The 11,714-nt window shown below is 43.0% G+C and overlaps 1 protein-coding gene across 17 annotated transcripts in view; it reads right to left on the bottom strand.

Annotated features, from left to right (window-relative positions):
• The window catches only part of cacna1da (calcium channel, voltage-dependent, L type, alpha 1D subunit, a), a 127,748-nt gene that overhangs the window by 37,628 nt on the left and 78,406 nt on the right, over positions 1-11,714 (bottom strand). For 6 of the 17 annotated variants that reach the window (XM_055870041.1, XM_055870042.1, XM_055870043.1 and 3 more), the window contains 13 exons: positions 11,633-11,666; positions 11,336-11,462; positions 11,001-11,130; positions 10,335-10,394; positions 10,193-10,252; positions 7,503-7,609; positions 7,103-7,190; positions 6,741-6,848; positions 5,517-5,569; positions 5,135-5,281; positions 4,648-4,849; positions 2,683-2,841; positions 904-1,014 (listed from right to left, as the gene is read on the bottom strand). In XM_055870041.1, coding sequence (XP_055726016.1) covers positions 904-1,014; positions 2,683-2,841; positions 4,648-4,849; positions 5,135-5,281; positions 5,517-5,569; positions 6,741-6,848; positions 7,103-7,190; positions 7,503-7,609; positions 10,193-10,252; positions 10,335-10,394; positions 11,001-11,130; positions 11,336-11,462; positions 11,633-11,666 — 1,386 coding nt within the window. The remainder of the gene's footprint in view (positions 1-903; positions 1,015-2,682; positions 2,842-4,647; positions 4,850-5,134; positions 5,282-5,516; positions 5,570-6,740; positions 6,849-7,102; positions 7,191-7,502; positions 7,610-10,192; positions 10,253-10,334; positions 10,395-11,000; positions 11,131-11,335; positions 11,463-11,632; positions 11,667-11,714) is intronic. The other 11 variants (XM_055870046.1, XM_055870048.1, XM_055870050.1 and 8 more) reach the window with 2 other exon arrangements.

Here is an 11,714-nt window from a genome sequence, read left to right as displayed (position 1 = left end):
CAGAACATAGATACATAGAGGGAGGACAGATGACCGGGGACAGATCAGACGGGACAGATCAGGGGCGGGGCCAAGGAGGGTTGGGTGGGGCTTACTTACATCAATCTCACTGAGCACAATGTCTACTATGCTGCCCATCACCACCAGGGCGTCGAACACATTCCAGGCGTCCCCAAAATACCCCTGAGTGAGGTCAGGGGAGTAGGCAGTTAGGTGGTGAGGTTAATACTGGGCTACTGGTGTCATTTCAATTACTTTCAAATGTTATCTGCATGTTTAATGTATCTATTCCACTGTACAACTTTATTGTAAATGACAGTATGCAATAAAACACGTTGATAGAATTACTGAACTCTAAATGTTAAGGTTTTAGAAAGTCAGCTAGGTCACTGGTTAGTGTTCCCAGGTATGCACTAGTAGTCACAAAGAGACAGAGAGAGAGAGATACAGAGATTGAGAGAGAGAGAGAAAATAGTTGGAGAGAGAGAGAGAGAGAGTGAGAGCGAGAGAGAGAGAGAGAGAGAGAGAGAGAGAGTCCTGTCTCTAGGCACTGCACCACACCACTCAGTCTCTTACTGGGTCCCTGTCCTTCTTCTCAACACAAAGCTGTGTGTAGGTACAGTAGGGGGTAGGGAGGAGCAGGAAGGGGTAGGGCAGGGTGTAAACAAGTCAACAACCAACAAATGAAGGTACTGTACTGTACACACAATAACCAAAGACACCTACAAACATAACAGCCACAGACAACACACCCACAAAATAGACAAATGGGGATCTATGTGAGACGGCAAATGCACGAATATGTATGTGTGTGTGTGTTCGTCTGTGTGCACAGATGCATGCATTTGTGTGTGTGTGTGTGTGTGTGTGTATGGGGGTGTGTGTTTGTGTGTGTGTCCTTACCCGAGGTTTGAAGGCGATGAGTTTGAGCACCATCTCTGCAGTGAAAACAGCAGTGAAGACCATGTTGAGGATGTCCATCACATAGTTAAATGTTGCAGACTGGCCATAGTGCTACAGGAGAGGGAGATAGAGAGAGAGATAGAGGGAGATAGAGAAAGAGATGGAGAGGGAGATAGGTGGAAAGATGGAGAGGGAGATAGAGAGAGATGGAGATAGAGAGAGAGATGGAGAGATGAAGAGGGAGATGGAGATAGAGAGAGAGGGAGATAGAGAGAGATAGAGGGAGATAGATGGAGAGGGAGATAGAGAGAGATAGATGGAGAGATGGAGAGGGAGATAGAGAGAGATGGAGAGATGGAGAGGGAGATAGAGATAGATGGAGAGATGGAGAGGGAGACAGAGAGAGATGGAGAGCGAGATAGAGAGAGAGATGAAGAGGGAGATAGAGAGAGAGATAGAGAGAGAGATGGAGATGGAGAGCGAGATAGAGATGGAGAGGGAGATAGAGATGGAGAGGGAGATAGAGAGAGAGATGGAGAGCGAGATAGAGAGAGAGATGGAGAGGGAGATAGAGAGAGAGATGGAGAGGGAGGTAGAGAGAGAGATGGAGAGGGAGATAGAGAGAGAGATGGAGAGCGAGATAGAGAGAGAGATGGAGAGGGAGATAGAGAGAGAGATGGAGAGGGAGATAGAGAGAGAGATGGAGAGGGAGATAGAGAGAGAGATGGAGAGCGAGATAGAGAGAGAGATGGAGAGCGAGATAGAGCGATAGAGAGGGATGGAGAGATGAGAGGGAGATAGAGATGGAGGGAGATAGAGAGAGAGATGGAGAGCGAGATAGAGAGAGAGATGGAGAGGGAGATAGAGAGAGAGATGGAGAGCGAGATAGAGAGAGAGAGATGGAGAGCGAGATAGAGCGATAGAGAGGGAGATAGAGAGAGAGATGGAGAGGGAGATAGAGAGAGAGATGGAGAGAGAGATGGAGAGCGAGACAGAGAGAGATAGAGAGAGAGATGGAGAGCGAGATAGAGCGATAGAGAGGGAGATAGAAAGAGAGATGGAGAGGGAGATAGAGAGAGATGGAGAGGGAGATAGAGAGAGAGATGGAGAGGGAGATAGAGAGAGAGATGGAGAGCGAGACAGAGAGAGAGATGGAGAGAGATAGAGAGAGAGATGGAGAGCGAGATAGAGAGAGAGGTGGAGAGCGAGACAGAGAGAGAGATGGAGAGGGAGGTAGAGAGAGAGATGGAGAGCGAGATAGAGAGAGATGGAGAGCGAGACAGAGAGAGAGATGGAGAGGGAGATAGAGAGAGAGATGGAGAGCGAGATAGAGCGAGAGGGAGATAGAGAGAGAGATGGAGAGCGAGACGGAGAGAGAGATGGAGAGGGAGATAGAGAGAGAGATGGAGAGCGAGACAGAGAGAGAGATGGAGAGGGAGATAGAGAGAGAGATGGAGAGCGAGACAAGGGAGATAGAGAGGGATGGAGAGATGAGAGGGAGATAGAGATGGAGGGAGATAGAGAGAGAGATGGAGAGGGAGATAGAGAGATGGAGAGCGAGACAGAGAGAGAGATGGAGAGGGAGATAGAGAGAGAGATGGAGAGCGAGATAGAGAGAGAGATGGAGAGGGAGATAGAGAGAGAGATGGAGAGCGAGATAGAGCGATAGAGAGGGAGGGAGAACAATCAAGTTTTTTTATTTCTAATAACCGGAGTATAATAACAAATGTTATGACAAGACTACGGCCTCTGAATGGGTTGGGTTGAGCTTCTTCTTACCTGCACAGCCAGGCAGAGCGTGTTGAGCATGATGAGGACGAACATGATGTACTCAAACCCTGTGGAGTTGACCACGTACCAGAACTTATACTGGTAGGGGTTCTTAGGGATGTACCTCCTCAATGGACGGGCCTTCAGGGCATACTCCACACACTGCCGCTGTAGAGAGAAGCCACACAGTTATTCATTGCATACCTGTACACACAGTATAGTATACACCAGGATTTCTGTTAGCTGGTAATAACCGGCTTTTGGCCAATAAACATTTTGAAAAGCCGCTAAATAAAATAACCAAGAAGACTCGAGGCTGTAATCGCTAACAAAGGTGCTTCAACAAAGTACTGAGTAAAGTGTCTGAATACTTATGTAAATAAGGTAGTTCTGTTTTAATTTTTTTTATATATATTTTTTATATAAAACCTGTTTTCACTTTGTCATTATGGGTTATTGTTTATTGTTTACTCCATGTGTAACTCTGTGTTGTTGTCTGTTCACACTGCTATGCTTTATCTTGGCCAGGTCGCAGTTGCAAATGAGAACTTGTTCTCAACTAGCCTACCTGGTTAAATAAAGGTGAAATAAAAATAAAAAAATAAATATGTAGATTAATGAGGAAAAATAATAATTTTATCCATTTTAGAATAAGGCTGTAACGTATCAAAATGTGGACAAAGTGAAGGAACACTTTCTGAATGCACTGTATAATTTTGTGGAATTAAACTGGCTCGTGTCTACAGTATACTTGTTATGTATCTTCTTTCTCACATGCGTACAGCATATAGATACTGAGCCTTTGAGCGTGAAATCTGTCAGACAGTGTGGGAGCTGCTGCTGCAGCATCTCAAACAGCAAATGCATTGGTAATGGAAGGCAGCCTTCATACTACAGTACATATTATGAGGCATGTCTTACCTTTCTTCAAAGTAGCCAAAATCAGACCATATCCGTGGAGGCAATTATTTTATATAATCTTTCTTTCATTGTCCAGTAGACAAAGGCACAACCCTAGTCAAATTAACAACCCATGCTAGTTGTTGCATATTTCATCTCCCCTCTTTCTACATTTCAAACAGATATTTTTATCTCTGTCACATGAAACCGCTCGCAGGTGCGTTTTGACAACCGTGTTTTCCCATGAATTGCATTATGGAACAAACATTTGCGCCTACTGCCTTGTGCACGTTGCTGCACTCATAATGTGAAGAAATAATAGTTGATCAATGTTTTAAGCTAAACGATCTGATCTGTTGCATCAGACTCATTGCTTTTTAACGTTTTTTATTTTTGTAGCCTCGGCTTACTGGTTGTATGAATTTGGGATCTATCATCTCACAGGCAGAGTCTGTTTGGAACAGACTATTTCTTTCTCTCCAAGCTGATCAATAGAATAGGTCAACTTTTCTACTATGAGGGATAGTAGATTGACATAGGTAGTGATTTTGCTGTTTGTTACTCGTCTTATCGGCTGTGAGAACAGTTATTCTAACATGTTCAGAGTACGCATCAGAATTCGGTAAGAAGAACCGGATATCATTGCATCCTCTGTTAATATGAAAGACTATAATCTGAATGTGATTTCTGTCACTCTGAGCAGTCATAATCAGGTTATGCACCCAACGCATATGGGTCCGGTACATTTATCAAATGTCAGTTACATTTAAATGCTGCTGGTCAAATGTCTGGAGGCATATTTTCCTAATGGAACCCTGGTATACACACAAACTGCATAGCAACACACTGAGAACCTTAGTATGAGGAAGGATGAGCAGACTAAACTTGTAGTGCCACAAAACTCATAAACACACATAAACACCACATGAACACACACGTACAGATGCACACGCCCGCACACACCCACACACACACATGTTTTGTTCTTCTAAACACACACATACATGTTTTGTTCTTCTAAACACACACACACACGTTTTGTTCTTCTAAACACACACACACACATGAACTGACCTGGTTCTTATCAAGCTCACAGTTCTTGTACTCTTTCTCTCCTTGCTCCTGGAAGGTGACGATGACGAAGCCGACGAAGATGTTCATCATGAAGAAAGCGATGATGATGATGTAGATGATGAAGAAGATGGAGATCTCGATGCGGTAGTTGTAGATGGGACCCAGGTTCTCCCTGTTAGAGTCTATGGCCTTGTAGAGCAACCTGAGAGAGAGAGAGGGAGAGGAGAGAGATAGGAGAGACCGAGAGGAGAAAGAGAGAGAGAGATAGGAGAGACAGAGAGAGGAGAGAAATAGGAGAGAGAGAGAGATCGGAGAGAAAGAGATAGAGAGATAGGAGAGACAGAGAGAGGAGAGAGAGAGGGAGAGGGAGAGGAGAGCAGATAGAGAGAGAGAGAAGACATTTTTGTTTAATTGTTATTATTTATACACAAAAATATGAACGTGTTTAGTATTGTATTTGAGTATATATTATGAGAGTGTGTCTTACGAAGGCCAGCCCTCGAAGGTAGACACGGTGAAAAGAGCCATCATGGCCATCAGCACGTTGTCAAAGTTGAACTCGCTGTTGTGCCACACTCTCTTTTGGATGGCCGGCTGGTTCACGTCCCCGTCCTTAAAATGGATGTAGGTGCCCCTGGGAGGTTAGAGGTCAGAGGTCAGGATATAGGGTTAGGCCTATGATGTACAATATATTAACAATATGAATATTGTGGATGTTGTGAATATGTATGTCTATGGGCAACATGCTCAACTCACAAGATACTAAAGAACACATACTGTAGAGTAAATGAAAGTATTTATGGTACAATATGACTGGTGTCAGTTTACTATGTAGCTATAGATGGACAAATGTATCAAAAGCTACTGACTTGCATTCGTCTGGGCTGGACTTGGCTTCGTCTGTACAGCGGTAAAACTTCCCCTGTGAAGCAAACACACACATCTTCCTTGTCTGGGATAGTGTCTACACACAAGGGTCTAATTCATTAGGACACACCATAGCAAAATGTTTAGCAACGGAAAACAAAAACAAGCATTTCATATTGGATTAGAACCAGTGTTACAGCGCTGACAGTGCTGTTACGATAGTGTTATAGTACTGATCTTAGAACCAGTGTTACAGCGCTGACAGTGCTGTTACGGTAGTGTTATAGTACTGATCTTAGAACCAGTGTTACAGCGCTGACAGTGCTGTTACGGTAGTGTTATAGTACTGATCTTAGAACCAGTGTTACAGCGCTGACAGTTCTGTTACGTAGTGTTATAGTACTGATCTTAGAACCAGTGTTACAGCGCTGACAGTTCTGTTACGGTAGTGTTATAGTACTGATCTTAGAACCAGTGTTACGGCTCTGACAGTGATGTTACAGTACTGATATAGTACTGATCTTAGAACCAGTGTTACAGTGCTGACAGTGTTGTTACGGTAGTGTTATAGTACTGATCTTAGAACCAGTGTTATGGCGCTGACAGTGCTGTTACGTAGTGTTATAGTACTGATCTTAGAACCAGTGTTACAGCGCTGACAGTGTTGTTACGTAGTGTTATTGTACTGATCTTAGAACCAGTGTTACAGCGCTGACAGTTCTGTTACGGTAGTGTTATAGTACTGATCTTAGAACCAGTGTTATGGCGCTGACAGTGCTGTTACGTAGTGTTATAGTACTGATCTTAGAACCAGTGTTACAGCGCTGACAGTGTTGTTACGGTAGTGTTATAGTACTGATCTTAGAACCAGTGTTATGGCGCTGACAGTGCTGTTACGTAGTGTTATAGTACTGATCTTAGAACCAGTGTTACAGCGCTGACAGTGTTGTTACGGTAGTGTTATAGTACTGATCTTAGAACCAGTGTTACATCGCTGACAGTGTTGTTACAGTAGTGTTATAGTACTGATCTTAGAACCAGTGTTACATTGCTGACAGTGTTGTTACAGTAGTGTTATAGTACTGATCTTAGAACCAGTGTTATGGCGCTGACAGTGCTGTTACGTAGTGTTATAGTACTGATCTTAGAACCAGTGTTACATCGCTGACAGTGTTGTTACAGTAGTGTTATAGTACTGATCTTAGAACCAGTGTTACTGTGCTGACCTTAAAGAGCTGTACTCCTATGCAGGCAAACATGAACTGCAGCAGCGTGGTGACGATCATGATGTTACCGATGGTCCTGATGGCCACAAACACACACTGGACTACGTGCTGCAAGGGTCAAAGTTAAAATGTTAGCAGTCATTGAACGGTAAGATGGCATTACATTGATAAAAGGTCAATATATGTCAAAGAAGACAAGGAGCTATAGTAACGATACAGTTACGGGAACTATTACTTTTTTTACCTGTCGCACGGCACAGGTTTTTGTAACAAACTATCACAAGTTTACTGTAATTGTTCTACCAATACTGTGGCAAGTAATATGATACATAAAGAGAAAGAGTAGGAGGTTTACAGTCTACCTTGAGACCTTTGGCTCTGTTGATAGCCCTCAGGGGCCGAAGCACACGCAGGACCCTCAGAATCTTCACCACTGAGATGGCAGAGGACCTAAATGTCATCACAGGAACTCACTGTCAGAAACAAACTCGCACTCTCTAAATACAACCATTCACTGCCATATCTAACTGGACCATATCAATTAAAAATGATGTGTTAGGACAGTGTGCAAGAGAGAAGAAACAGAGAGAGAGGGAGAATGGGTGAGGAATATGATGACGAGACAGATAGCAGAGTGTGAGAGAGAGAAAACGTGAGACAGAGAGAGAGAGAGAGAGAGAGAGAGAGAGAAAAAGTGAGAGAGAGAGAGAGAGAAAGAAAGGAAGGAAATAGTGTGGGCGGAGGGTAGCAGCAGGTACTGACTGGATGCAGAAGGAGACCAGGGAGACCCCCACCACCAGCAGATCAAGCAGGTTGAAGGTGTTCCTACAGAACGCCCCTTTATGGAGGAACGCCCCGTATGTGGTCATCTGATGGGAAGGGCACAGTTAGTTAGAGGGGTATCAGACACTAAGAAATACACACATTAACACAAACACAGAGACATACACACAACCCACTGGGCACAAACTGGTTGAATCAACGTTGTTTTAAAGGTAATTTATCAACATATTGTGATGTGGAATCTACGTGGAAAATACCTTGGATATGAAGAAAGTAATCAAACAAACTGGAATTAAAGCAAGACTAAGTGAAAGTAATCAAACAAACTGGAATTAAAGCAAGACTAAGTGAAAGTAATCAAACAAACTGGAATTAAAGCAAGACTAAGTGAAAGTAATCAAACAAACTGGAATTAAAGCCAGACTAAGTGAAAGTAATCAAACAAACTGGAATTAAAGCCAGACTAAGTGAAAGTAATCAAACAAACTGGAATTAAAGCTAGACTAAGTGGAACGATCCAAGCAGAAGATACATCTCCTTCAAATGTTGAGCTTTGGCTCCATTGACTAACAAACACAATTGAATATCACTTTGAAATAAAATAAATAGCCTATTAACTTGTCGACAAGCTAACAAATGATATGTTGGATTCATGTCTCCAACTCAACCAAAAGTAAAAGTTAAAGAATGGGATTTAAGCCAGTGGCTCAAATGGAACAATCCAAGCAGATACATCTGCTTTAAATGTTGATATTTGGTTACGTTGTCAACCAAACACAATTCAATATTACTTGTGTAATACAGGAAAAGGCTACCTTACAAACTAATGTAACATACAACCTTAAAATGAGTAACACATCCATGGCCACATTTTGTGGTTACTGCAACTATAAAGTTCTTCTTATGTAATAATTTAAAGTGTGCATGTCAAAGATAACAGGTCGCCGCAGGTCTGTGGAAATCTTGAAATTTGGTTGTGCTTTTAGATGGTTGAAAGCATAGCGATAACACATTGGAAATTCAACACATTTTTGGCTGTGTTTTTGAGTGGGTAAATATAGGTTGTAATCTCACTGTTCATCGTCTCAACCAAATACTACCCAGTTCTCCACGTTGAAATGACATGGTGTCCCCAGTGAGAAGTACACAACAGTTGTACACCACAAGACATACACACCCAAATAGACAAAGGAGTAGAAACAGCAATAATACAGCACTCACTCTCCCTCACACCCACGTACACCCACATAATTCCACACTCTTGTAGATCACTCTATTTCAGGGTGGCGAGCTCAGACTCAGACTCAGACTCAGGCTCAGACTCAGGCTCAGACAGAGCAGTAAAACAGGAGGCTAGCAGCTACCATCGCCACCCCACGGCACACTGGTACATGAATGTAGTAGCAAGTCATTCATTTCCCAATCCACTAATAACAGGGTCACTCGCAGCAGTAAAACATGCAATTTATTGCCGCTCTGCGAGAACAGATATTATGTCTACTACCTGAGATGAACTATAGGATCGAACGCTCCAGCGATTGGAAAACCGAATCCCCTTACTGACACATTCATGTATGGCCGTTTCCCTTAAAGCACATTCCTTCATGTTCTTTAATAGCTCAAATATAAAGGGATAATAAAGCAGCTCCCACTAAAACATGTCAGACTTCAGCAGGCAGAGAAGTAAACAACCCAGCAGAAGGAAGTCTTGTTCAAATCATAAAAGTAAAGTTCATCGTCCTGAGTGCATGTAAATGTAGAGACCAGTAGAACATACAGCGAGGGAGGGAGTAAAGAGCTAACTGAGAATGGTAACAGAGAACGCAGGGTGCTGCTAACGCAGCAGGACCAAGCTGAGCCGGGACGTGTTCATTAGGCACCAAACGAAAAAAAACGGACCAAAACAGGGAGGACTACCTGAACTGGTCCAATAAGAAACTCTAGTTTTCGCTTTCCATTGCAAAACATGTTGCTACGGTTTGCCCTAATGAATACGACCCTGGACAGAACTGTGCAGGTTAGGTCTACCCTCTTAACGGTTCTGGAGGAAACACTACATTTCTATGCACTCAGTCAGTCAGGGGAAAGCCCATGCTCCACATGAACATGGTTGGTTTGCCCCCTCTTTTATTGCTTAGTATCTGAATAGCAGTCAGTAAGTATGAGATGGAGTTGGCTTTGACTGGAGATGGCCTTAGATGTTTGTTTTTAAACCCTCCAAAACTCCGCCAATGACTTCTGGGTCAACTTCAGTCAAAGCTACATGTCTTAAACAGTGCCATGATAGCTGTTTCCTTGCACAAAGAGTTGCAACATTTTTTGAAAGTTACACAAAATTGTGTCGTCGGTCGAAATTCCAAAACCTTTTCAACTCAAGCATGACAATCATGATGACACCAATCTGTGTTAGTTTGTGTCTGATTCCTTCCTGGATTATTAGTTTGTTGATTAGTGGAAATTGAACAACTCTTGTGTTAGTCAGTGTGTGTGTAGTAGTAGTCGTGAGTTAGCTAATGATGACAATCTAAAAGTTAAAAGAGGTGCCATGGAGTCAAAAGACAAAGAATAGAAACTGAAAACAAAACAAGGCAGGTAGTACTGTGGTGGCAGCAGGTGACACACAAGGAGAGAATGCAACAAGGCTCTCTGTCGTCATTAACGGGGGTTACCTTCAACATGATCTCAAATGTAAACATACTAGTGAAGACATAATCTGCATAGCCTAGGACCTGGAAGGCAACCAGACGTTGGGAGTGTTACTGTGGGGGGCAGTTAGTTGACAGCACAAAGAGGCGGACACAGGCCATTTACCTTCAACAGGATCTCAACAGTAAAGATAGCCGTGAAAGCATAGTCAAAGTAACCAAGTATCTGCAAAAAGCAACGTACATGTTTAACAATGATTATACAGGTTATGCAGCATGTATATTCATCAAAGACATTAGAACAACTAGTTAGAGTGGGATAATCCATGTGTGCAGGAAAGGGCATAGGAAATTACTTAATATGCATAAACAGAACATCAACCGTATTCATATAAATGTATCAAATCCATGTACAGTAGAATACAATATATTTTATAATACACTATCTATTCATCATATAGTTTCATTGAGTGCACCTGCAGGATGTCATTATCCCACTACCACAATGACATCATCTTTAAATTCCCGCAACTTGAGGTTAAGTTAGTATGATGAGTTGAAATAAGGAAACTCAAGTCAATGAACCTGTTGCCTCAGAGCATCATGGGGAAAAGTTCAGGAAAGAGTTATCTCCTCCCACAGTACTCTGTTAATGTACATCAATCGCAACAAACTAAATCACTAAATCAAGGTAAATAATGAACCAATAATGAACCTTACAGAATCTGTCTTTACTGTACATACTATGTACTACTACGAAGCCTATCTGTTGAAAATCAATTGCTGTATACGGTGTGTTCCTCTAACCTAGACAGAAGGTTCCTGTACTTACGATGTTGCGAGCAGAGAAGTTGCGTATGGGGTCCTCTGCAGCGAGGGAGACAGAGCTGAGCATGATGAAGACCAGGATGAGGTTGGTGAAGATGTGGTGATTGATGAGTTTATGACATCCCACCCGGATCCTGAGGAGAACAACAGACAATAGACAATAGACACAGCTGTGAGAACAGGCTTAAGAACAGCCACCTGTGTGTGTGTGTGTGTGTGTGTGTGTGTGTGTGTGTGTGTGTGTGTGTGTGTGTGTGTGTGTGTGTGTGTGTGTGTGTGTGTGTGTGTGTGTGTGTGTGTGTGTGTGTGTGTGTGTGTGTGTGTGTGAGAGAGACCTACGGGTTGGTCTTGCTGAAGATAAAGAAGGCGCTGCCATCAGGGATGGGGGTGATCTTCTCCTTCTTGACCAGTTCAGAGATAGGTGGGCGTGGCCCTGCTGGAACCTCCGGCTCCTCCTCCTCCTCCGCTGCACATACAGGCACACACACAGTGAGAGACGGATCACTCACACACACACACACACACACACACACACACACACACACACACACACACACACACACACACACACACACACACACACACACACACACACACACACACACACACACACACACACATGTTCTCTTCATGTACCTGCAGCATTCTCCTCATCTTCCTCCACTGGCACCTGTATCCAAAGAACCAAATGTGATTAAGAGTTCTAATTGTGTATAAT

Source organism: Salvelinus fontinalis, chromosome 18, assembly GCF_029448725.1.
Source record: "Salvelinus fontinalis isolate EN_2023a chromosome 18, ASM2944872v1, whole genome shotgun sequence".
Taxonomy (NCBI): domain Eukaryota; kingdom Metazoa; phylum Chordata; class Actinopteri; order Salmoniformes; family Salmonidae; genus Salvelinus; species Salvelinus fontinalis.
The sequence above is the reverse complement of the archived record's forward strand: the minus strand, read 5'-3'. Positions and strand labels throughout refer to the sequence as shown.